This window comes from Adiantum capillus-veneris, chromosome 10, assembly GCF_014529385.1.
Source record: "Adiantum capillus-veneris isolate H3 chromosome 10, ASM1452938v2, whole genome shotgun sequence".
In the NCBI taxonomy this organism is placed as follows: domain Eukaryota; kingdom Viridiplantae; phylum Streptophyta; class Polypodiopsida; order Polypodiales; family Pteridaceae; genus Adiantum; species Adiantum capillus-veneris.
The window spans coordinates 60,125,997-60,150,130 of NC_140940.1; the positions used below are offsets into that span (position 1 = coordinate 60,125,997).

General features: G+C 46.8%; 1 protein-coding gene across 1 annotated transcript in view; it reads left to right on the forward strand.

Annotated features, from left to right (window-relative positions):
* Window positions 1-20,720, forward strand: part of LOC147448925 (ABC transporter C family member 4-like) — a 68,868-nt gene extending 48,148 nt beyond the window's left edge. Inside the window, exons 4-5 of the mRNA XM_086521342.1 lie at window positions 19,675-19,914; window positions 20,452-20,720. Coding sequence (XP_086377468.1) covers window positions 19,675-19,914; window positions 20,452-20,558 — 347 coding nt within the window. The 3' untranslated portion in view covers window positions 20,559-20,720. The remainder of the gene's footprint in view (window positions 1-19,674; window positions 19,915-20,451) is intronic.
* The last annotated feature ends 3,414 nt before the right edge of the window (window positions 20,721-24,134 follow it).

Genomic DNA, 24,134 nt, shown 5'->3' on the forward strand with positions numbered 1-24,134 from the left:
TGCAGGTCGACACTGAAAAGGCATTTGATACTGTTCTTTGGGATTACATTGCGGATACCATGAGATGTTTGGGATTTCGGCCTAGGCTATCCCGTGTCGTGCTTTTCTTGTATGCATACAGTACTTCTGCAGGCTTGTTGGATGGTTTCCTCACAGAATCTTGGCCTTTGGTACGATCGGTAAGGCAGGGCTTCCCTCTGAGTGCTTTGGTTTATGCGAGCGCTACTCATCCCTTGTTTATGTATTTGGGTTCCTCTGAGTGCTTTGCTTTATGCGAGCATTACTCCCCCGAATCGGGCGGGAAGATTCTTTATAACAATTTAGAAGCGCCGGTTTTCTCTATTTCCTATTTAATAGGACCGGTATGCTTTTAGAAAATTACACGCCTGAAGCTTTGATACCACTATCACGGGGACGGGCACCACGTGCCAATAGAAAAGAACAGACTAAACAACTTTAAGTACTTCAATAACAACTAAATTGAAAGAGATGCAGGAAAGACTGGGAGTGACGGAGTTCCATCCCGAGAGCACTTGCCCCAAACCTCAGCTCCTCTTTCGGTGTTTCTTTATATTGCTTGAACTCAGTACAATGCCGGTACTTGTGCTTTGCACCTGCACCCGAAAGAGTGCCAGAGACTGAGTCCACTGCACCTATTTAAAGGCCCTTGGCCTCTCAAAAGCAGTTACATGAAAAGCTTCAAACTCAAAAGAATGTGACCCAAAAGCAGCCAACGCGTTTTGCGGGAATGTCTGTACAATTTACCACGTCAACATGTCAACGCGTTTGCGGGCTGTCTGTATAGCTCTGCCATGTCATCAGTTGCTACGCTTTATTTAATCTCTATAGGTCACTTGGGCCCCATCGGACGGGGTCCCATAAGTTAGTGGGAACTCTTCTTTAAATAGGCCACTCGGTAAGACTTTGCAAGTTGGTGAAACTTCTTTTGTTGCTCCTAGGGTTTAGGCTCCTTGGCCTAGATGTGTAGGTTCGCTCCGTTCTTCAGTGGCTTGACACGTTGTCAGGCATTTTTTGGATGAGCATAAAATCACTAGGTCATGCCTAAAAGCTTACCCACTAGCCTCATGTATATATGTGTACATAGCCCTGCAAGTTTTGGAAATGGTCCTATAAAAATTCATGTACAAAGGTGTGATTTTGCCAAGCTTGGCTGCTGATGTTTTGGGTTGTTCGAGTTCTGAAAACATAGTCTTTAATAAATAATTTCAATCGTGCTTTATAGCTCGTGAATCGGACTTCTACATCATGCACGTGAAGTGGGTGGTCTCAACTTAGAAAGTGATGGCAGGTGCATGCGACAAAAGCAACTGGGCCAACTTCAAGGTCTAAGATTAGAAATGCTGAAATTTTAAATTTCTGGAGATATCCGAGATGATGGGCTTCGAGCGGTGTGTTACAATGCGTCATTCGGTGATGGGAGCAGCAAGTTATGCCTCGGAGAAAGTTGTCCGAGAAGTACTCTTGGTTGGGGGAGAAATTGGAAATTAGTGGGGAAATGGGGAGTTTGGGAGCCTTGGGGAGGAGGTTGCCATGTATCATGGGGATAATCCCACATGAGAAGGAAAAAGGGGAGACCCCCTATTACTTGTATCAATTGGAGAGAAGCTTGGCTTGGTGGGCTTCATGGGAGAGAAATGGCGCATTTTTTGAATGCACACTAAGTTGGACAGGCGCTTGGACATCCCTTTTGGTGCACCGGCCACTTGTCCCCACTCTATTCCTTGGTCAAAGGGTCACCAACACCTATTTTTCACCCAAAAAATGCCAAAATTGAACCAATCAAAAGGTGCCTACAAATGGAGCCTTGTAAGCTGAGAAGAGAGGAAAGATTTTTGGGGAATAAAAGATAAGAGGGCCCCCATTTTGATAGCTGCAACACCTGCACAACTTCTAAAGAGCTCATTTTTGAGTAAGAGAAAGGACACCTCCATGTTTTAGTGGCTATAACTTCTTTATTTCTTCTCTGTTTTTTGCCTATGGATACTCTACGGATATCTCCACGAGACGAGCTTCGTCATGATGTCCTCTGTTTCTCCTGATTTCGAGTGTCTTCCATGCTTGAAGGGTTTTTCATAAATCTCTATAGGTGTTTACCATAGGTGTTTTCGGTCGTGCAATAGTTCTTTCTTCTGACGGTGTGGCTCGTACAAGGCTATAGAGGCATTCATTTTCCTTCTCGTTTGCATGCTAACATCGTTTTGGTGCCCCCATTGAGAAGCAAGTGCTCCCATGCTCCAATTCTTGTGAAATATGTCTATTCTGCAGGTAGAGAATGTAAAGGGATATGAATCCTTATGGACCACCGCCTATGTATGTGCAAATTGTGGACAGCACTTGAGGCGGTCGTATAATTGGATTGCAGCCTTTGGAGGGTCGTGAGGTTTTGTGAAGCCAAGCACTGGAGGCCGGGTTACCTAGTGTGAGGTGGATTAGGTACTGGAGCGATCCATCGACATCCCTTGAGCTTTCGGCGCTACATATAAGTGTTTTTGTGGCAATCAAACATGGTAGATGAGTTACCACAGTTTCATCGATTGACTAATGAGAATGCACAGACTTTTATTGAAAAATTGAAAGTCAATTGCTTATTGCGAACTATACTAGACCAAGCTATATTGTTGCGGTTGTTGCAATAATATTACAAGATGAGGCAAAAGTTTGGTTACACAATCATGAAGAGTTGGTGCAGGCACAAAGTCAAGGGGTAGTTTTGGACTACAATCGTGTAAAGCAAGCTTTTCTGGCACAATACAGATCCATTGAAGTGCTTGATGAAGTTTGACATGAAATTCTGGGGTACACTCAGAAGGCTAATCAAAGTGTTGATGATTTTGTCATGCAGTTCACCCGCTTATGAAATAAATGGGCCCGAGCTTTGGGGAATGAAATCCCTCCATCCATGTTAAAGAAAATCGCTATTGCCAGGGAGAAATAATAGAAGGCTCAAAGAGTTAATGAGTATGGGAAAGCGGTCCCTGTGCAAAATAATGTTGGCCAAAAGGAGGAAAATCAAGCAGAGGCTGGAGCCCAGCCTGCTCAAAGGGTTGCTAATATTGAACAGTTACAACGAAATATGAAAGACATGATGACCAAATTAGTGGGGAAATGGGGAGTTTAGGAGCCTTGGGGAGGAGGTTGCCATGTGTCATGGAGATAATCCCACATGAGAAGGAAAAAGGGGAGAATGGGGGGTATATAGCCCAAAGGAGGACCCCCTATTACTTGTATCAATTGAAGAGAAGCTTGGCTTGGTGGGCTTCATGGGCTCGTGAGCTTCACGGGAGAGAAATGGCGCATTTTTTGAATGCACACTCAGCTAGACAGGCGCCTAGACATCCCTTTTGGTCCACCGGCCACTTGCCCCCACCCCATTCCTTGGTCAAAGGGTCACCGACACCTCATTTTTCACGCAAAAAATGCCAAAATTGAACCAATTAAAAGGTGTCTATAAATGGAGCCTTGTCGGCTGAGAAGAGAGAGAAGATTTATGGGGAATAAAAGATAAGAGGGCCCCCATTTTAATAGCTGCAACACCTGCACAACTTCCAGAGAGCTCATTTTTGAGCAAGAGAAAGGACACCTCCATGTTCGAGTGGCCATAACTTCTTTATTTCTCCTGTGTTTTTTGCCCATGGATACTCTATGGACATCTCCACGAGACGAGCTTCGTCATGATGTCCTCTGTTTCTCGTGATTTGGAGTGTGTTCCATGCTTGAAAGGTTTTTCATAAATCTCTACAAGTGTTTACCACAGGTGTTTTCAGCTGTGCAATAGTTCTTTCTTCCGACGGTGTAGCTCGTGCAAGGCTATAGAGGCATTCATTTTCCTTCTCATTTGCACGCTAACAACGTCAGCAGTTTGTGACAGACAGTCTAGGTGTGACACTGATGTAGAGCTGCCTTAAGTCGTGTTTGAGTACTCCGTTCTAATGACTATATGTGAGCTAGATCAATGGGGAATCTGGATCATACAGAAAGGGAGGTAGTCTCTCCATGTCTATCCCTTGTAGCTCAAACTATTGTGTCACCCCATGTGCTTGTCGCCCCAATCTTTGAGAGCTATCTGGAAGCCTCAAAAGCCTTGCGTGTGAGCCTGTCTATAGGTACCTCTTGTGTCCAGTGAACGAAGCATATAGTGTTGAACAAAGCCTCTACTAGTATAGGTGGGGTTGCCATCTTTGCTGAAAGAATATCATGTGGTATTGCATGCTTGGTGTGGGTCATCTGAGATAGCATACAAATTTGGGATCTCTTTATCTGGGTCCAGATGTTTGCTGATAGGTGTGGAGTCCACATTGTAGGAACGTACATCAGAGCCGGTGTCACCAAAGTGTCGAAGAGACACCCCTTGGTGCGAGGCTCTTGAAAGTGTGCTGAGTGGCATAAACAACCTCCTCCTGATGGACAGGAGGAGGAGAGAAATCTGCTACTTAGGAGACAAGTCCAAGCCAACCTAATAGCCCAATTATCGAACTGTAGTCCTTGGGAGAATCCACCTGAAACCCTCCCTTGGCAGCCAATCAAGTGTAGGAGCACTACCAACCGAGAAAGCCACTGTATTTCTCTAGTTGATCAGTGCGCCTGATGCACAACAAAAGGTCTCAAGAGCCTTCTCACACCTGTGAAGGTTTGCCTCCTGGCCATCCAAGTACAAAGCTAAGTCGTCTGCAAACTCAACATCCAGTAGCTCATCTCCCCGAATAGGGAGCGCTAAACCACGTAAACCAACTTGCTGTGAAACCAAAAACCTGCTTATTGCCTCAACATAGAACAGAAAGAGGAAGGGGGCAAGAGGGCAGCCCTGTCTGACCGAACGTGTGAGCATGAAACGATCACCTCTACCTCCTGACAAAAGTACCTGACTGTGTGTCCATCTGTACAAAGATGACACACCTCTGATCCAAGCATCTAAGAAGCCCATCCTGCGTAGAGTGCCGTCCAAGAAGTCCCAGCCAACTCTATCGTAGGCGTTCTCAAAATCGAGAAGAAGTATCACCAGATCTTCACCATGGAGACGCGCAAGGGCAGAAGCCTCCCCAAAAGTAAAGATGTTGTCAAGGATACTAAGCTCCTTGACAAAACATGTCTGTGTCCCATGTATAATGCAGAGTTGTTGATCATCTAATAAAGCAATAATCGAAAGGCTAAAGAGTCACGTAAAAAAAGTCTCCCTTAAATGCAACCATTGCAGAACCTGCAAATTCTAATCTTGATGCAGAATGGGTTGTTAGTGCGCAGTGTTAATATGACCCTTCTGTCCATGATGCTTGCATGATTGAGGGTATATATATTTGGTTTTTTCGAGAAAAAGATCCTTCTATTAGTTAATGAAACTGCCCATAGGGCTACAACCACCTCTACAAGAGAGGGCTACAACAATCATGAGGGGGAGACTCTCCCAATGAAAAAACAACATATGTACAATGAGGCTAAATCAAGAGATGGGAGGAGGGAAGAGCCTCTTAGGTGGACGGTAGTGCCAACTGAGCACACCCTGGACCATGGTGAAAAAAGGCCAAGGGCGCTAGAGTCGAAGGAAAGCCTCTCTGCGCTCCCGCATGCCGTCGGAGCTGCCCTGGAGTCTCTTGAACTATCCTCTGAGAGTATGGATTAGCTCTGGCCAAAGATCCCGAACAGTCTCTACTGGTGGTACAGGGTGAGACTTGAAGATGCGGAAGTAGCGGGCCCGCCAGATGAGCTCCCAACACTCCTCTCTCTCACTGCACCACTCCTATGGGGTAAAGCTCTGTAGCAGACTCGAGTGTAGGTCGACCCCCCCTCATCACTATCATCCTGCTGGTGGAGGATAGCTCAAACTAAAGTGCCGGGCTGGTGAGAGTGGACCAAGTAGCTGCCCCCCAAGTGTACTGCCAAGCTGTGGAAAGAGCTGGCATCAGCCAAAGAACACGAAGCCAAACCTACTGTGCCAAAGGACAGTCCCAAAGACAATGACGCCGACTCTCCACAAGATGGTCACAAGCAGCACATGCACCACTATGTACAAGCCAGCTCCCAACTGCTGTAGCTCGATGTGCAACCAGCCACTAGAACAAAGTGACTCGCCTCAGCTGTCTGGAGTCCCACAACCTCTCCCAAAAAGCTGACAAGAACTTAGATGTGAGACCCTCCTCCTGCCAATGAGGTGTTGCAGCAAGACGAGCCTCTCTCCATGTTGCCAGTATGTGACGTCCCAATCGAATAGTGTATTGAAAGAAAGGGACACCTGGATGATCTGCTGAGGAGAAAGGGTCCCTCCAAAACCACTCTCCAGGATCCCACTGCACTCGTGCCGGTGTACAGCTCTCCCAAACCCATAGTCTCCAGTGGCCAATCTCTGGAGCTGTTGGGTTGGGATCTATGACATAGGTCCTCCCACAGATGCCCACAACTCGGATCTACAACACTTTGCCACCTGTGGGGCCTCTACTGAAACTCGGTGTAAATGACCCTCACCCTGTAGCTCGAAAAACAGGGAGGGTAGAGTCTCTGAGCAAGCCCGAACTGCGATGAGAACCTCCAGTCGCGTGAAGGACCCTATCCATCTGGGCGCTATTGTCTCGAGAGGTGCGAGCCACTTAGCTGGTACTGCCTCTGAGATATCTTGACACTTGCTGTGCACCCCTCTCATGCCCTGTAGCTGGATGCCCTGAAGCTCCTTTGACAAGCCTGAGAACTATAGCCAGTCACCTAAAGTGCGTGCTGGACCCTCTGCCATGAGACCCCAGGAAACATGAGGCCTACTACCAACCAAGTGGCCTCTCTGAGTACTAACCATGGGGTTCCAAACCAGGGGCTGTCTTAGGCGCTCCTCCGTGCAAGTAGGATGTCGCTGCTCTAGGCCTCTCCGCAGCTGCTCCTAGGATCGAAGCAGACCCACAGCGAAGCGGTCCTCCAGTCTCCTTCTCAGGCTAACTATGCGCATCTCTGTGAAGATCCATCTGGTTGAAGGTCGCCAGGGGCCTCCAGCCTGAGGCACTCCAGCACTAAGCCGCTGAAGCAAGAACTCCTTCCAGGGCTCCTCTATTGGAAGGAGTCCTCTAACGACAAACTTCCCTAGAAGGGCTCTGCTCTGCTGTGTTGGGTCTATGATCCCCAACCCTCCTTGAGAACAAGGAAGAATGATGACCTGTCATGCTATTGTTGCCCGGGCTATCTGAGTGTCACGCCCTAACCAAAGGAAGTTCCTGATCAGCCTCTCTAGCTGACTGATGCAAGAACTCGAAAAGATCCAACAAGAAGTGATGTACCAGATAGTAGCCAACAACACCTGGTCGGCCACTACAACTCTGCCTGCCAGAGAAAGTCGTGTGGAGCTCCAATGCAACAACTTCCTCCTGATGGATAGGAGGAGGGGAGCAATCTATTGCTCGGGAGACAAGTCCAAGCCAACCTGACAGTCCAAGTATCGAACTGCAGTCCCTGGGGAAATCCACCTGAAACCCTCCCTTGGCAGCCAATCCGGCGTAGGAGCACTACCAACCAAGAAAGCCACTGTCTTTCTCCAGTAGATCAGTGCGCCTGATGCACAACAAAAGGTCTCAAGAGCGTGCTCACACCTGTGAAGGTTGGCTGCTGGCCATCCAAGTACAAGGCTGAGTCGTCTGTAAACTCAGCATCCAGTAGCTCATCTTCGTGAATAGGGAGCGCTAAGCCACGTAAACCAACCTGCTGTGAAACCAGAAACCTGCTCATCACCTCAGCATAGAACAGGAAGAGGAAGGGGGCAAGAGAGCAATCTTGTTTGACCGATCGTGAGGGCATGAAACGATCACCTCTACCTTCTGACTGTGTGCCCGTCCTCACAGAGCCGACACACCTCTGATCCAAGCATCTGAGAAGCCCATCCTGCGTAGAGTGCCCTCCAAAAAGTCCCAGTCAACTCTATCATAGTCCTTCTCAAAATCAAGAAGAAGTATCACCAAATCCTCACCACGGAGCTGCGCGAGGGTAGAAGCCTCCCAAAAAGTAAAGATGTTGTCAAGGATACTACGGTCCTTCACAAAACCTGTCTATGTCCCGTTTGTAATGCTCTCTAGCAATGGCTGAATCCTCAAACTCAGAGCCTTTGCAAGAATTTTGTAGGATGAGTTGAGGATGGTGATGGGCCACCACTGTCGAATCTCATCCAAGGAGCCACCCTCCTTGGGAATGAGGTAAATCAGGCCCTCACTCATGCTGTCAGGCATCTCTCCTGTGTGCAGGATGTACTGAAAAGCGCTGCAGAGATTTGAGCCAAGGAAGTCCCAGTACTTCAAGAAAAAGCTGGGAGTCAAACCATCCTCACCTGGACAGCTACCACGGGGAAGTGCTCTAAGGGTCGCGTGTAGCGCCTCAAGCTGAAGAGGCAGCTCAAGCCTCTGACGCATCTCCTCAGTCACAAGACAAGGCATCTGTGCCCACACCTGCTCTCTACTTGCATCTTGACGCTCTGACTGCGGCTCTGCAGATAGTAGGTCCCAGTAAAAGTCAGTAGCAACTGCATGCATGTCCTCTAGCTCTAAAGCAACTGACCCTTCGGGCCTCCTCAACTGGCTGACCTTGGCATGCGTATGTCGGGGTCCCACTGCCTCAAAGAAAGCCCTTGTCACTCTGTCACCCACCTTGGTCCACTGAGATGCCTGCCAATGGAAAGCAAACTCATGGCGCCTCTCCTTTGCTGGCGAGCTTCTGGCGAGCCTATTGCAACTGCTCCTCCAACCAAGGACTGTCTGGACGATGCTCCTGTATCCTCTGCAAGGAAGCAACGCCCCGTGGGAAATGTTGCTCTTTCTCTCTCGCTACAGCCAGGCGGGCCGAAGACTCCTGAAGAAAGAGTCGACTAAGTTGAGCAAGTCCTGAGGCCACTCTGTCAGTAGGAGAGTCCTGCATGTCTAAGCTCTCTGTCCAAAGAGCCACCACTCCCTCTCTGAGCGCAGAGTCCAGCAAGACCCTCATAGGGATGCGTAGCATTGTGCTCCCCCTCCTCTGTCTATCGATAACTGTGAGGATCAGTGGTGCATGGTCCGAAAAGGAATTCCCAGCCAGAATGCAAACTGTCCCACCGAAGTCACAGAAGTGGTCACTACTGTAGAAGCGATCTATCCGTGATAGATTCACTCCTCCCGCTTTCCGCTTTGCGGTCCGAACGAGAGAAAGGCCAGGCTTTTTGGGGGCCTCACAAAGCTAGAATGTTGCCACACATCTGAAATCTGCAGTCATACAAAACCTCTCCCAAACTGCCAACTCAACTCCATGCACATTAGTATGGCTACCTCCAATCCTGTCAGAGGGGTCCTCCAACATGTTGAAGTCACCCCCAATGCGCCATTGCTCTGCCTGCGATAGAGACCGAACAATCTGAGACCAAAACTCTGCACGTGCACTCGCCACATTGGGCGCATAGATGTTCAGGAAGTCCACGAGGCAACCTTGAACCTGCATATGATCCATTGGGCCCTTCCTGGCACTATAATACCTCTGCCCACAATGGCCTGCTGCAAAGAATCTACAATAGTCACACATACCCCTCCCTGGATGCCTCCAGGTCCAAATGTAGCTGACCAAAAAGTCTCATATTGTCCATGCAAAAGCTAACCACAACATCTAATGCGGCTCTCACACAGATAATGCTCATGTAGCATAACAAGGTCAATCTCTCCTCCCACAAGGCATCGTTGAAGCTCCTGACGCAGTCGGCCCCTCTGACGCTGAAATTGGGGCCCACCTAATCCCTGCACGTTCCATGAGACGATCATCATGGGGAGCGAGAGAGAACTGATCCTGCAGCAGCAGCTAACCGTGCTATCTTCGAGGCAGGCTTGGTTGGGGAGTAATCTGTATCCGAGTGTCCCCGAGATAGGCGTGACTGCAAAAAGTATCTAGCCCAAGCCCAAGTAGAACAAGCCGTGCGCAAAGCAACCTCCTCTGTCGTTCTCATGTATGTGTACATAACATGGTGGGCTCTTCGTGTCAGCAAAGAAGTGAACCACAGTGTATCTACATCCTGCTGAGTCTGGAAGTGTCACAGAAAACTTGGCCAACGGCCACAGAGTCTGAACCAAGTCTGTAACCCCTAGGTCTCCCATGTGATGAGAGAACTCCAGGGCGTGTTTCTGAAGACACTCCAACACTGCGTCTAGCGTCCACTTAGACTAGTCCCTGCTGCATAGGGGAAAACAGAAGCCAACCGCTGAGTCCAAGGCCTCTATTCCCCTAGCTGTAAGGAACAGTACATGTACTCTGAAGCAAGCTGCATCAAGGTCTGGTGAGGGGTCGCTGAGAAACCGTATGAAGGCGTAGGCAAAGAAATCCCAAGGACGACGAATGTTGAAGCTCGTCAGACCACGAGGAACTGCTTCAAAGGGGGACGTCTGCACCAGAAGAGGGGGTCGCAAGAAAGGTTGTCCCTCTCTCGCCAAGCGACTTATGGCAAAAGCGTTGCCAAGAGATCTCCTAGCAATCGAGGAAAGTCTTGCCCCTTGAACCGGTTGTGGGGACGGAGCGGGAGGAGATGTGGGAGCAGGGAGGCTCGAGGGAGAAGGGGGAGCGGCAGAGGGAGGAGGGTGAGATGGAGAGGCAGAGGCACAGGCAGAGGCAGAGGGAGAAGGTGGAGGTGGAGGGGCTGTCGAGGGTGAGGCTAGAGCAGGGACCTCGTCCTGTTGAAGAGGGTCGAATCGGTTTTCTGTGGGAACCCACTGCTGCTGGGCAGGAGCATGGGGACCACTCTGAGTGCCAGGTTGGCACGGTGGTCCCTGTTGACGTCGACCACGAACCTGCTGCCAACCCTCCTCCGCTTGAGCCCTAGGCTCGGAGGGTGGCTCTGCCTGCGTACTCTGTGACTCTGTCTGCTGTTGCTGGCCAGCCTTTGAAGCCTGGGGCTGGGCCTGTGGTGTAGGTCGGGGTCTCCTCCGTGGATAGGCCTTCACAAGATGGCCCATCTGTCGACAAATGAAACACTGATTCGGAAGGCCCGAATACTCCACGCTTTATCGGATCCAACCCCCACTCACCTATGGAAGTAGGATAACCTTCGGGAGTGTGGGTGTCCTGAACCAGAACACGTACTGAGGAGATGACGGCCTCCTTGGCAGCTATAGGCTGTCGTGCGAGGTGTCTCCAGGACAGTCCCAATCTCTGAGCCTATCCTGGACAAGAGTAGCAGGTATTCCCTCCTCAAACCAGGAAAGCAGACGGAGATGGGAAGGTCTGCCTCTTCTACCAGAACATCTCTAGCTGTATCAAAGCCATGCCTCCACTGTCGGAAGTGGGCTCTAGCTGCTCGGATGGCCAAGGGCTCATCGCGATGACCTTGGATGCCATCTTGGAAGTCTCGAACTCTATCTGATAGTAGCCGCGTCCAAGGAACTAAACATCCAAGATCTTGCCCACCTCTGCGAGAAGGCGGGCTTGGAGAAGATCATGCAGCTCTCCTCTACTCGGTCTGGTGCTGAGAATCTTGCAGATGATGGAAGTCGCCTAAAGGTGTTCCACCTCTGCGGCTAGGCTCGCTTGCTCTATCGGTGTGAGAGCAAGTCGAATGGTGGGCTCAGCAGGGTCGGGCGAGGGGACTTCATCGGAGTCCCTTTGTGGCGGAGCTTGAGCCTCTATCTGTGTGTGCTGCTGTGAAAAAAGGGCGAAAAGGCGTCGGCGAACGAAGACCTCCTGCTGGACCAAGCACGTCGAAAGTGTTGTCGATACCAGTCGAGCAGGATTGGGAGAGGGCAAGGAGGTGGACTTGGGGCAGTGGGCAGGCAGGCAGGCAGGGCAGCGGGTGGGGAGGTGGGCAGCAAACAGGCAGGGGGGGAGGGTGATAGCGAGCAGGGGGGGTGCGCGATGGCGAGCAAGGGGGCGGGGGGGGTTAACAGCAGCAGCGAGCGCGTCTCGTTCTTCTTCTCAATCTGGCCTGGTGTATGCATTTCTGCGGATCCTTGTCCTTGTAGACTTTATGCACGGTCATGATATGCTACTTTTCAAGTAGATACGTGATGCCTTCATTAGTTGTCTGCCTGTTTACGCATCCACTAATACTCAATTTGGGGGTGAGAATTCTGATGTTTGCTCCTTTTTCGACTCTTGGATAATTGGGTTGATTTCAATAATCTGTTATTCATAGCCCAAGTTGTTGGTATGAGCCCTCTTTGTGCACACACTAGGTTACTACACGTTATATGGGTTGGATTGCAAAGCAAGGGTTATTACGCTTGAACTGCTAAATCCTGCAGAAAGGAAAAAGGGCATCATGTAGCATGAAAGAGGCTTTCTTAGAAGAAATGGCATAATTATTTCGGTATTTGAAGTCCTTTTGTTGTTCCTTATCAGCTTTGTTACCATATGATATGTTCTGAAAGCCAAGGTATTTTGTTTCTTTTAATGTATCACAGATCCTAGATGAATGTCAATTGAGCAAAGTTGTGATGGAGAAGCCACAGAAGCTGAATGCCCCGGGCTAGTATTGATGCAGATATGTATTTTAAGTAGATGCATAGTTAAAGCATATTTGCCTTCTCAGCTATCCTAGAATGCCTGGTGGAAGGCATTTATGACGCCATCTATGCAATAAATGTGTGCTCGTGCGTGTGAATATTTTTTCCTACAGAGATATAACTAAACACCATGGAACAGGTTCATAAAGGCAACAGACTCGAGACAAGTCTTGTATGATAGTGATATATTGATTGTCAAAATTGTATGATACACAAAAGGTCTGTACAGCTTCAATAAATATCGCCTAAAACTATGTTTCAAATTAACAGGAAAGACATTTGTAACAGCTTAATCGGAATCTTTCCATAGGGACAATGAAGATTATCAACCATAATCTCAAAAACTGTCATTTTTATCAAGTGCTATTTACAGTCCACAAGTGCCAAAAGGAAGAAACTCTCGATGGTTTTGTCGGTGATGGGGCGGGAAGGGGGGGGCTGGCTCTTGCATGTGTGTGCGCTTCTAAACAATTCTTTCAGCATTTGCATCACTCGAGGCAGTCTCAAGCTATACGGAGAGTTAAATTACCGTCAGGGGAGTGGACCTCCACTTTTCAAGAGCTAGCACTAGCCCTACACTCTCATTATGGCAAGATTTTTGAGGCCCCTTCTTCTCCCACGAGAGAAGCTCGCCAAGCGCGTCACATGTTTCTATCGCATGTTACTTCCATTCTCTCGATGCGGCAGGCTCAAGACTTGGAAGCTGTTTTCACTGAGTCGGAATTGTATGCCAGCTTGCTTGATTTGGGTCGATGGAGAGCTCCTGGTTGGGATGGTCTCTCTGTGGAATTCTTCTTGTCTTTCTGGGATTATTTGAAGTTGCCTCTGTTGTTCATGATGAATACAGCTTGGGAACAACAAGAATTACCCTCCTCTTGGAAAAAAGGTTTGCTCAAGTTGATCCCTAAGCATGCATTGTGTGAAGAATTTTCACATTGGCGGCCTTTTACACTTATGCCTGTGGTATATAAATGAATGGCAAAAATGCTTGCTAACCGACTCAAATGCTTTCTGTATGAAGGCTTGCATCAATCGCAATACAGCTTCATTCCGCGACGTCAAATTACTGATAACCTCGCAAATGTCATTATTGGTATTGAATATGCAAAATATACTCGACAGGATGTATTAGTCATGCAGGTTGACATTGAAAAGGCATTTGATACTGCTCTTTGGGATTACATTGCGGATACCATGCGACATTTGGGCTTTGGGCCTAGGCTATCCCGTGTCGTGCTTTTCTTGTATGCATACATTACTTTTGTAGGCTTGCTGGATGGTTCTCTCACAGAATCTTGGCCTTTGGGACGGTCGGTATAGCAGGGCTGCCCTCTGAGTGCTTTGCTTTTATGCGATCGATACTCATCCCTTGTTTATGTATTTGGATTCCTTGACCTCCACTGGTAGGCTACATGGCCTTACTTTACCTTCTGGTCGACAGTTTGCTGGTCAGGCTTATGCGGATGACTCTTTGTTCATGCCTCGTAATAACTATGATGATGTACAATAGATTATGCATACTCTTCACCTGTTTGGATTGGCAGCAGGTCTCAAAGTTAACTTTTGCAAATCCAAGCTATTGCCTCTTAAAGAGTGTGACTGGCATAAGATATTGTGGCCTAGGGAGATTGTTCCCCCCCATGTTCTGGTTCGCCCTTTGGGTTATCCACTAGGTTGGAATGTATCTGCTATGAATAAAATGGATTGGGTGCTCCAACGTCTACATTCCAAGTTGAATAATTGGAAATTGTCCACGTGGCCACTTCATGTGCGTCTTAGGATTGTCCAATGCATCCTTGTGGCTTATGTGCAGTTTTACTTGCCTTTGTTATCCTGGCCTCGGTTGCGCTTTCAATCTCTCATGTCCAATATTTTAGAACATTTTTGGCGGACCTCCTCTACCAAGAGGGGCATTCGGCTTCTATCTATGGACAAGCTGTGTTCTCCCAAGCAGCTTGGAGGGTTGAATATTTTGGACTTGAGACCTCATCTTCTGGCTCGGAAAGCTATGTTGTTGTCAGTTTTGGTGGAGTAGCAGCAACCTTGGGCTCTCATGGTCACACATTTATGCGTGCACATTGTCACCCCTTCTTTTGGCCATTGGAAACTGACTTATTGGGATGTTGTTTTTGGGAAGCTTGAGGGAGACAGTCCTGGATGTCCCTTTACTTCTTCTCTAATTGTTGATTGGAAGGTTGTCACTTCGCATTTGGCTTGGGATGGTGGACAATCCTCTGGGGGTAATTCTCTTCGCTTGGAGAGTCTGCATTGGAGCAGGGTTTTTGCTTTGACTTTGGTTCAACGGTTTCCTCGCCAAGCATATTTTCTTTCCCAAAAAGGAATGGTTGATGACTCGGGTTATGTTCTTTCTTTCGCTGATGCCGTCTCCCGCTTTCGGTTGGGTCTCCACTATTCTCCTCTCTGGCGGGAGATTCAAAACATGCTTGTTGCTCATTCGCCCATTCCTCCGGTGGATGAAGACTCTCGTTTCTCTGATTGGAATCTAGCTACTACTAGATTGGACTGCATCTGAGCTGCCAGTGTCTATGCCATTCTTCAGTCTGAAGTATGGATTGTGCATCGGGGTAATCAGCTGTGGTGGCAACACGCATTGTCTCGCATTTGGCAGAGTCATCTGCCTTTGAAGGAACGTGTTTTTTTGTGGCGCTGCTTGGTGGGAGCTCTACCTGTTGGCAGTGTGTTGCATGCTCGGCATATTGCACCTTCCCGCTGCCCCAGATGCCTTGAAGCTGACGAGACCTGCCACACTTACTGTGCTGTTGTCATCACTCCAGAGCCTTCATTCGGCAAGTGTCGACTGCTCTTCGGCTGCGTTTGCCTTCTGGCTCTTTTCACAGACGATTTTGGCTTTTTGGGGTGCTTCGGTCATAGCAATCTCAGTTTGCGGTATGGGGAGATTGTTCCTCCACATGTTCTGGTTCGCCATTTGGGTTATCCACTGGGTTGGAATGTATGGGCTATGCAGAAACTGGATTGGGTGATCCAACGTCTGCATTCCAAGTTGAATTATTGGAAATTGTCCACATGGCCTACTCATGTGCGTCTCAGGATTGTCCAATGCATCCTTGTGGCTTATGTGCAGTTTTACTTGCCTTTGTTATCCTAGCCTCGGTTGCGCTTGCAATCCCTCATGTCCAATATTTTAGAGCATTTTTGGCGGACCTCGTCTAGCAAGAGGGGCCTTCGGCTTCTATCTATGGGTAAGGTGTGTTCTCCGAAGCGGCTAGGAGGGCTGAATATTTTGGACTTGAGACGTCATCTTCTGTCTCGGAAAGCTATGTTGTTGCCAGTTTTGATGGAGCAGCAGCAACCCTGGGCTCTCATGGTGACACATTTGTGTGCGTACATTGTCACCCCTTCTTTTGGTCATTGGAAACTGACTTATTGGGATGTTGTTTTTGGGAAGCTTGAAGGACACATTCCTGGATGTCCATTTACTTCTTCTCTAATTGTTGATTAGAAGGTTGTCACTTCGCATTTGGCTTGGGATGGTCGACAATCCTCTGGGGGTAACTCTCTACGCCTGGAGAGTCTGCATTGGAGCACGGTTTTTGCTTCGACTTTGGATCAACGGTCTCCTCGCCAAGCGTATTTTCTTTCCCAAAAAGGAATCTGTCAAGTGCATCAGGTGGTTGATGACTCGGGTTATATTCTTTCTTTCGTTGATGCCGTCTCCCGCTTTCGGTTGGGCTTTCACTATTCTCCTCTCTGCAGGGAGATTCAAAGGATGCTTGCTGCTCATTCACCTATTCCTCTTCTGGAGGTGGACTCTCGCTTCTCTGATTGGAATCGGGCTACTACCAGATTGGACTGCATCTCAGTTGCCAGTGTCTATGTCATCCTTCAGTCTGATGTATGGATTGTGCATCGGGGTAATCAGCTGTGGTCGCTTTCCAAGTCATCGTTGTGGTGGCAACACACATTGTCTCGCATTTGGCAGAGTCATCTGCCTTTGAAGGAACGTGTTTTCCTGTGGGAGCTCTACCTGTTGGCAGTGTGTTGCATGCTCGGCAATTGCGCCTTCCCGTTGCGTCAGATGCCTTCAAGCTGAGGAGACTGTGCCACACTTATTGTGGTGTTGTCGTCACTCCATAGCCTTCATTCGGCAAGTGTCGACGATTGCTCTTCGATTACGTTTTCCTTCCGGCTCTTTTCACAGACGATTTTGGCTTTTTGGGGTGCTTCGATCACCACAATCTCAGTTTGTGGTCTTCTTCACCTAAGTCAGATTTTGGACTATGTGGGCCATCTGGCATCATAGAAACTCCTTAATGTTCCAGGGCACTTTTGTTTACCCTTTCCCTATTTCAAATTATCTCTTGGTCAAGCGCTGCATTTTGCCTATGACGCTCGAGACATCACTCTTGATGCCTACAAGATTTACTTTGAGTGTTTCTAGCCTTCGGAGCCTCATAGTGCTCCGTCTTTTGTATCCTTTCCTTTTAGTGGGTTTTCCTCGCTTTGAGGTTTCCCACTTGTAAATTAATCAAAGCAGATTTACAAAAAAAAAGTGTGTGTGTGTGTGTGTGTGTGAGAGAGAGAGAGAGCATGCGACTGATCCAGGCTTTACTTTTCAGCACAATGCTCAATCCATGTATCGCGCTCGGCTGGATCGCTGGTATCTTTTTCACATGCAACAATATGATGACTTTGTATGCGAGATGACGATTGATTATGCTATGTGTCTCTCAAATCATTTTCCCATATGCTTGAAACTTCGTTTTGGCTCTTTTGATGTCAATGATCGCCTACACAAGAAAAGACTTCGGCATGTCAATAATGCTTATCTCAAGCATGAGCCTTTTCGCACTATGATTGTGAATATCATCCCGCCTTTGCTATCCCAGATGCATGTTGACTTGAATATAGCATGGTTTCGTTTTGTTATGCGTGTTCAATCAGTTATACAGGATTATGGCAGGGATTATTTGTCACAATTAAGGGAACAGGTTAACCAGGCAAAGGATGCTTGTACCCGATTGATGCACTTGGCTAATCATTCTTCTCTTGCTGATGCTCAAATGACTGAGTTGTTTTCTGCTCGTGCAATTTTAAGGCACAATGATGAGAGGAAATTGGCCAAATGGCAGACTCGGGCTCGTCAACAGGCTTTTGCAGATAAAGGATGTGCTTCTAAACAATTCCTTAAGCATTTGCATCACTCGAGGCAGTCTCAAGCTATACGGAGAGTTAAATTACCGTCAGGGGAGTGGACCTCCACTCTTCAAGAGCTAGCACTAGCTCTACGCTCTCATTATGGCAAGATTTTTGAGGCCCCTTCTTCTCCCACAAGAGAAGCTTGCCAAGCGCGTCACGTGTTTCTATCGCATGTTACTTCCATTCTCTCGTTGCGGCAGGCTCAAGACTTGGAAGCTGTTTTCACTGAGTCCGAATCGTATGCCAGCTTGCTTGATTTAGGTCGATGGAGAGCCCCTGGTTGGGATGGTCTCTCTGTGGAATTCTTCTTGTCTTTCTGGGATTATTTGAAGTTGCTTCTATTATTCATGATGAATACAGCTTGGGAACAACAGGAATTACCCTCCTCTTGGAAAGAAGGTTTGCTCAAGCTGATCCCTAAGCATGCATTGTGTGAAGAATTTTCACATTGGCGGCCTATTACACTTATGCCTGTGGTATATAAATTAATGGCAAAAATGCTTGCTAACCGACTCAAATGCTTTCTGCATGAAGGCTTGCATCAAGCTCAATACAGCTTCATTCCGTGACGTTAGATTACTGATAGCCTCGCAAATGTCATTATTGGTATGGAATATGCAAAATATACTCGACAGGATGTGTTAGTCATGCAGGTTGACGTTGAAAAGGCATTTGATATTGTTCTTTGGGATTACATTGCGGATACCATGCGATATTTGGGCTTTGGGCCTAGGCTATCCCGTGTCATGCTGTAATAATTATGATGATGTACAACAGATTATGCATACTCTTCATTTGTTTGGATTGGCAACTGGTCTCAAAGTTAACTTTTGCAAATCCAAGCTATTGCCTTTGAAAGAGTGTGACTGGCATAAGATATTGTGGCGTGGGGAGATTGTTCCCCCCCATGTTCTGGTTCGCCATTTGGGTTATCCACTAGGTTGGAATGTATTTGCTATGAATAAAATGGATTGGGTGCTCCAACGTCTACATTCCAAGTTGAATAATTGGAAATTGTCCACGTGGCCACTTCATGTGCGTCTCAGGATTGTCCAATGCATCCTTGTGGCTTATGTGCAGTTTTACTTGCCTTTGTTGTCCTGGCCTCGGTTGCGCTTGCATTCTCTGATTGGAATATGGCTACTACTAGATTGGACTGCATCTCAGTTGCCAGTGTCTATGCCATTCTTCAGTCTGAAGTATGGATTGTGCATCGGGGTAATCAGCTGTGGTCGCTTTCCGAGTCAGCCTTGTGGTGGCAACACGCATTGTCTCGCATTTGGCAGAGTCATCTGCCTTTGAAGGAACGTGTTTTCTTGTGGCGGTGCGTGGTGGGAGCTCTACCTATTGGCAGTGTGTTGCATGCTCGGCATATTGCGCCTTCCCGTTGCCCCAGATGCCTTGAGGCTGAGGAGACCGTGCCACACTTGCTGTGGTGTTGTCGTCACTCCAGAGCCTTCATTCGGCAAGTGTCGGCTGCTCTTCGACTACGTTTTCCTTCCGGTTCTTTTCACAGACGAGTTTGGCTTTTTGGGGTGCTTCGGTCACCACAATCTCAGTTTGCGGTCTTCTTCACCTGGGTCAGATATTGGACTATGTGGGCCATCTGGCATCATAGGAACTCCTTAATGTTCCAGGGCACTTTTGGTGACCCCTTTCCCTATTTCAAATTATCTCTTGGTCAAGTGCTGCATTTTGCCTATGAAGCTGGAGACATCACTCTTGATGCCTATAGAATTTACTTTGACTGTTTCTAGCCTTTGGAGCCTTATATTGCTCCGTATTTTGTATCCCTTTCTTTTCGTGGGTTTTCCTCGCTTTGAGGTTTCCCACTTGTAAATTAATCAAAGCAGATTTACAAAAAAAAGTGTGTGTGTGTGTGTGAGAGAGAGAGAGAGGGAGGGAGAGTGCGGGTGTACATTTGTTACTTATGTGGCTGTTATTTGTGGATTTTTTTGTGTTATCTTATAACTGGCTATAGAAAGATTTGAGTGCCCTTTGTTACATGCCACAGTCACAGATAATGGAGGGAACTGGAGTGTGGGTCAGAGACAACTACTGTGTTTTGGGCGTGCTCTTTTAAAGCACAGCAGAATACTTTTTCTGGATGAAGCTACAGTGTCAGTTGATGCGCAAACTGATGGGATTATCCAACACCTTATCAAAAGAGAGTTCCAAAACTGCACGGTTGTCAGCATCACCCATAGAATCCCAACCGTAATGGATTCAGATAGAGTGCTTGTCATGGATGCAGGTTTGTTTCATAAGCTTTGAATATTTCATTTTCTTTATGTGTTTGTGAGTCATCTGTGTGAGTTTTCTACCTGTTCATGCAAATTATAAGTCATTCTGTGTGTTGCAACATGGGGTTTTGAAATTCGACCATTAGCATGCGTATCACTAGGTGTTTTCATATTCCTTGCCTATAATCAAGTACTTGTGTGGTTACTCCAAGACTGCATTGACTGTGAACTTGCTTCTCATCCTTCAATACCATTTATATGCTATATGTATCATAGCAAAGGCATTGAGATTTTGGAACAGTTTTCTACATGTGTTTCAGCAGAGAGCAAATTCTTGCTTCTACAGAGCAAACTCATTGTCCACTTGCTTGAAATGCATCGATAAAATCAGAACGAATGCCAAATCAATGAAGATAATTGGATGCAAACAAAACTAAATGCATGAATATGAACAGAATGAATGTCAAGACAGTTTGTCTCACTATTAACCATGAGGAGCCAGTAAATGTTAAGACAATTGACTTGTGTGGGCGGCTTTTGTGGAACAGGTAGAGTAAAAGAATTCGACTCACCCTCAGCAATGTTGGCTAACCAAAACTCACTGTTTTCAAGCCTAGTGAGTGAATACAAGACTCGTTCCCAGCATGCAAAATAGCTACACCACATACCATATTGGTATGAAATATCATTACCACCTGGATGCACATTTGATTAGGAAGCCACAATCAACAATGTATGCTGTCATTGTAAGGTGAGACTTTCTTTGCGAGCTTGGCCATATGCGAAGAACAAGACGTATCATCACTCTACTTTCTTCCGTGCAAAGCGCTCTCTCTCTCTCTCTCTCTCTCTCTCTCTCTCTCTCTCACACACACACACACACACACACACACACACACACACGCACACACACTTTTTTTTTTGTTGTAAATCATGATTTAATTTACAAGTGGGAAATCTCTAAACGAAGAAAACCCACAGTAAAAAAGTACAATAAGCAGAGTGTTATGATGCTCCGAAGGCTAAAAACAGTCAAAGAAAATCTTGTAAGCTTCAAGAGAGATATCTCCCACATCATAAGCATAATGTAGGGCTTGCCCAAGGGAAACTTCAAGAAAGGAAAAGGGTCAATTTCTAATGAATTAAACATCCGGGAGTTGTGTTGGTGCCATATGGTCCACATAACCCAAAATCTGACCCAACTAAAGAAGATCTCAAACGGAGATTGTGGCGGCTGAAGAACTCCAAAGATCTAAAATCGTCTATGAAAGATTCTAGATGGGAAACAAAGGCGCAAAGCGGTGGACACCTTCCTGATGAAAGTTCAAGAGTAGTGGAAATCTCAAAGCAAATGCGTTATTGACTCACCATCCCCATGACACCGTACACAATGAGCGGAAGCAATGCGTTGTGCATGCAACAAAGTACCAACCGATAGAGCATCCACCATGAATCTCCACAAGAAAATGCGTTTTTTGAGTGGTAAGTGATTCTTCCAAATGCGAGTGTTTTTTGCCACCGTAATTGAGATTTGGAGAGTGACCACAATTGATTTCCCTGAGCCACAATTCATGCATCAGATTGCAGCAAGGCATAAACAGACCGACCGAATATGCAGTCCATCCTAATATGGCTGAGATGCCAATCAGAAAGTTGAGAGTCCCCTAACAGTGGAGGCACTAGAGAGGCATCTACGAGTAGCTGTTGAATTTGCTGCCATAAGTGTTGATAATGAGCTCCCAAATCATAATGGAAAGCAGCGACCGGAAAAGAAAGAACTTGTCCTGCATTATCCACCACTTGATCCCCTGGCAAATCCCTTTTTGTGAAAGAAAGTAAGCTTGTCCAGGAGAACGCCGAGCCAAAGTAAGAGAGAAATCTTTGCTCCAATGAATTCTCTCTAATCGAAGTGAATTTCCTGGAGGAGATTGGCGACCGTGCCAGGATAAGTACAAGGTAACAGCCTTCCAATCCACAACAAGAGATGAAGTGAAGGGACAACCCGGAATATGGCCATCCAACTGCCCAAAAATGACATCTCAATACAAAGGATGCCAATGACCAAAAGATTGTGTGACAATGCCATCACATAAATGTGAAACCATGACCGTCCATTGCTATCGCTAATCCATCGGTGTAGGCAAAAGCATAGCTTTTTGGGCCGACGTAAATCTAGAATATTGATCCCTTCCAATCACTTAGGCGTGCATTGCTTATCCATATATAGAAACCGCAATCCTTTCTTGTGGGAGGAAGTACGTCAGAAATGTTCCAACATACATGACATGAGAGACCCAAGGCACCGTTGTGGCTAGCATAAAAGTGGCAAATAGAACTCAACATATAGGCCATCATTATGCTTTGGGCAATCCCGAGTTGCACATGCAGTGGCCAGGTTGATAGCTAAGCTTTAAGTGCATTCTTTGTAGCACCCATTCAAGTTTTTGCTTTTTAGACACATTCCAATTGGATATCATAGATGTCTTATTATGGTAAGAGGGGAAACATTCTCCTTTGGCCATAGAAGCCTATGCCAATCCAGTTCCTTCAACGACATCAACTTGGATTTACTAAAATTAATATGCAATCCAACTACCAAGCAAAATAAATGCAAAGCATACATAATCTATTGCACATCATCCTTAACGTTTTTGGGCATAAAAAGAGAGTCATTAGCATATGATTGGCTGATAAATTGCTTTCCACACAGTAGAGCAAGACCATGCAAATCATCGAGGAAGTGAGGGCCTCAAGATGTAACAAGGGGTGGGAAGCAATTGCATAAAGCAAAGCACTAAGAGGACATCATTGTCTGACCGAACGCCCTAGATTCCAAGTACCCGTGATAGAATCACCCAACAGACCTGCAGAGTGCTTTGAGCATACATGAGGAAGATCACCTGCAAAATTTTCGGCCCAAATCCCAGCCTTTGTATTGTTTCTGCGATATAATTCCATAAAACAATATCAAAAGTCTTTTCAATATACACTTGCATAACCAACACATCTTTTTGAGTGTATTTTGCATATTCCATGCCTATGATGAAGTTCGCCAAATTATCAGTGATGTGCCGACGAGGTATGAAACCATACTAGGATTGATGAAGTCCTTATTGCAAGTAATCCTTAACACGGTTGACTATCATTTTGGCCATCAATTTGTAGTCCACCAGCATAAGGGTGATAGGCCGCCAATGGCAAAATGGATCACAAAAGACATGCTTTGGCAATAGCTTGAGCAGCCTTTCCTTCCAAGAGAGGGGTACATCCTGCGTCTCCCAAGCCATATTCATCATCACCAATAAAGGTTCCATAAGGTATTCCCAATAGGAGAGAAAGAACTAATAGTAAGCTCGTCCCATCCAGGAGATTTCCATCTTCCTAAGTCTTGCGGACTTGCATGCAACTCTGCCTTAGTGAAAGCAACCTCCAACTCTTGTGCTTGTTGTACAAAGATGTGATAGAAAAAGGTTTCGTGTCTGTCTAGCTTCATGAGTAAGATGGGGTGGAGCTTCAAATATCTTTATATAGTGCGTAACCAAAGCCTCAAAATTGTTTGGAAGCACATCCTTTATCAACAAAATCATGTTGCCTTGCTCGCATCTGTAGGAAATAGGACGTAGCTAAATAGAGATTTGATGGAGAGAGACAAATTATCACACACAAGAGATTATAGAGAGAGAGAGAGAGAGAGCACACACGATATACGTGGTTCACCTAATGTGGGCAACCTCCACAGGAAAGCGACCACTTGATGGCTTTAGTACTTCAAACAAAAAGTAGGTTACAAAGGGATTATACCCTTAATAGAGCCTCGATTCACTCTCACCACATTATACACACCTTGTTGCATCAATTTCACACTATGAAATGTATGTACAAATGGCCTCCTTTTAAAGGCCAAAAGGGTTGCCCTCTCTCATGAGAGACAGTCGTGTGTAGCCGCCCTTGTGTAGACAAGTCCAAATCGGACCCCTAAATCCGTCCATGTGTGGCCGTCCTTGAGAAGAAAACTCCGCCTTTGCAATCGGCCTCCGGCCATTGAATTTGGCCATCGGACATCGGCCATTGACTTTCGACCACTGGCCACCGTCCATTGACTATCAGCCGGCCAACCAGCTAAACAATCGACCGTTTTCTGACCACTTTTTGGTCTTCGTACGGCCATAATATTCCAGCAAAACTAGTCTCGAGGTTTGCTTGAGGCTGGCCGTGAAAATTTTGGTTTTCG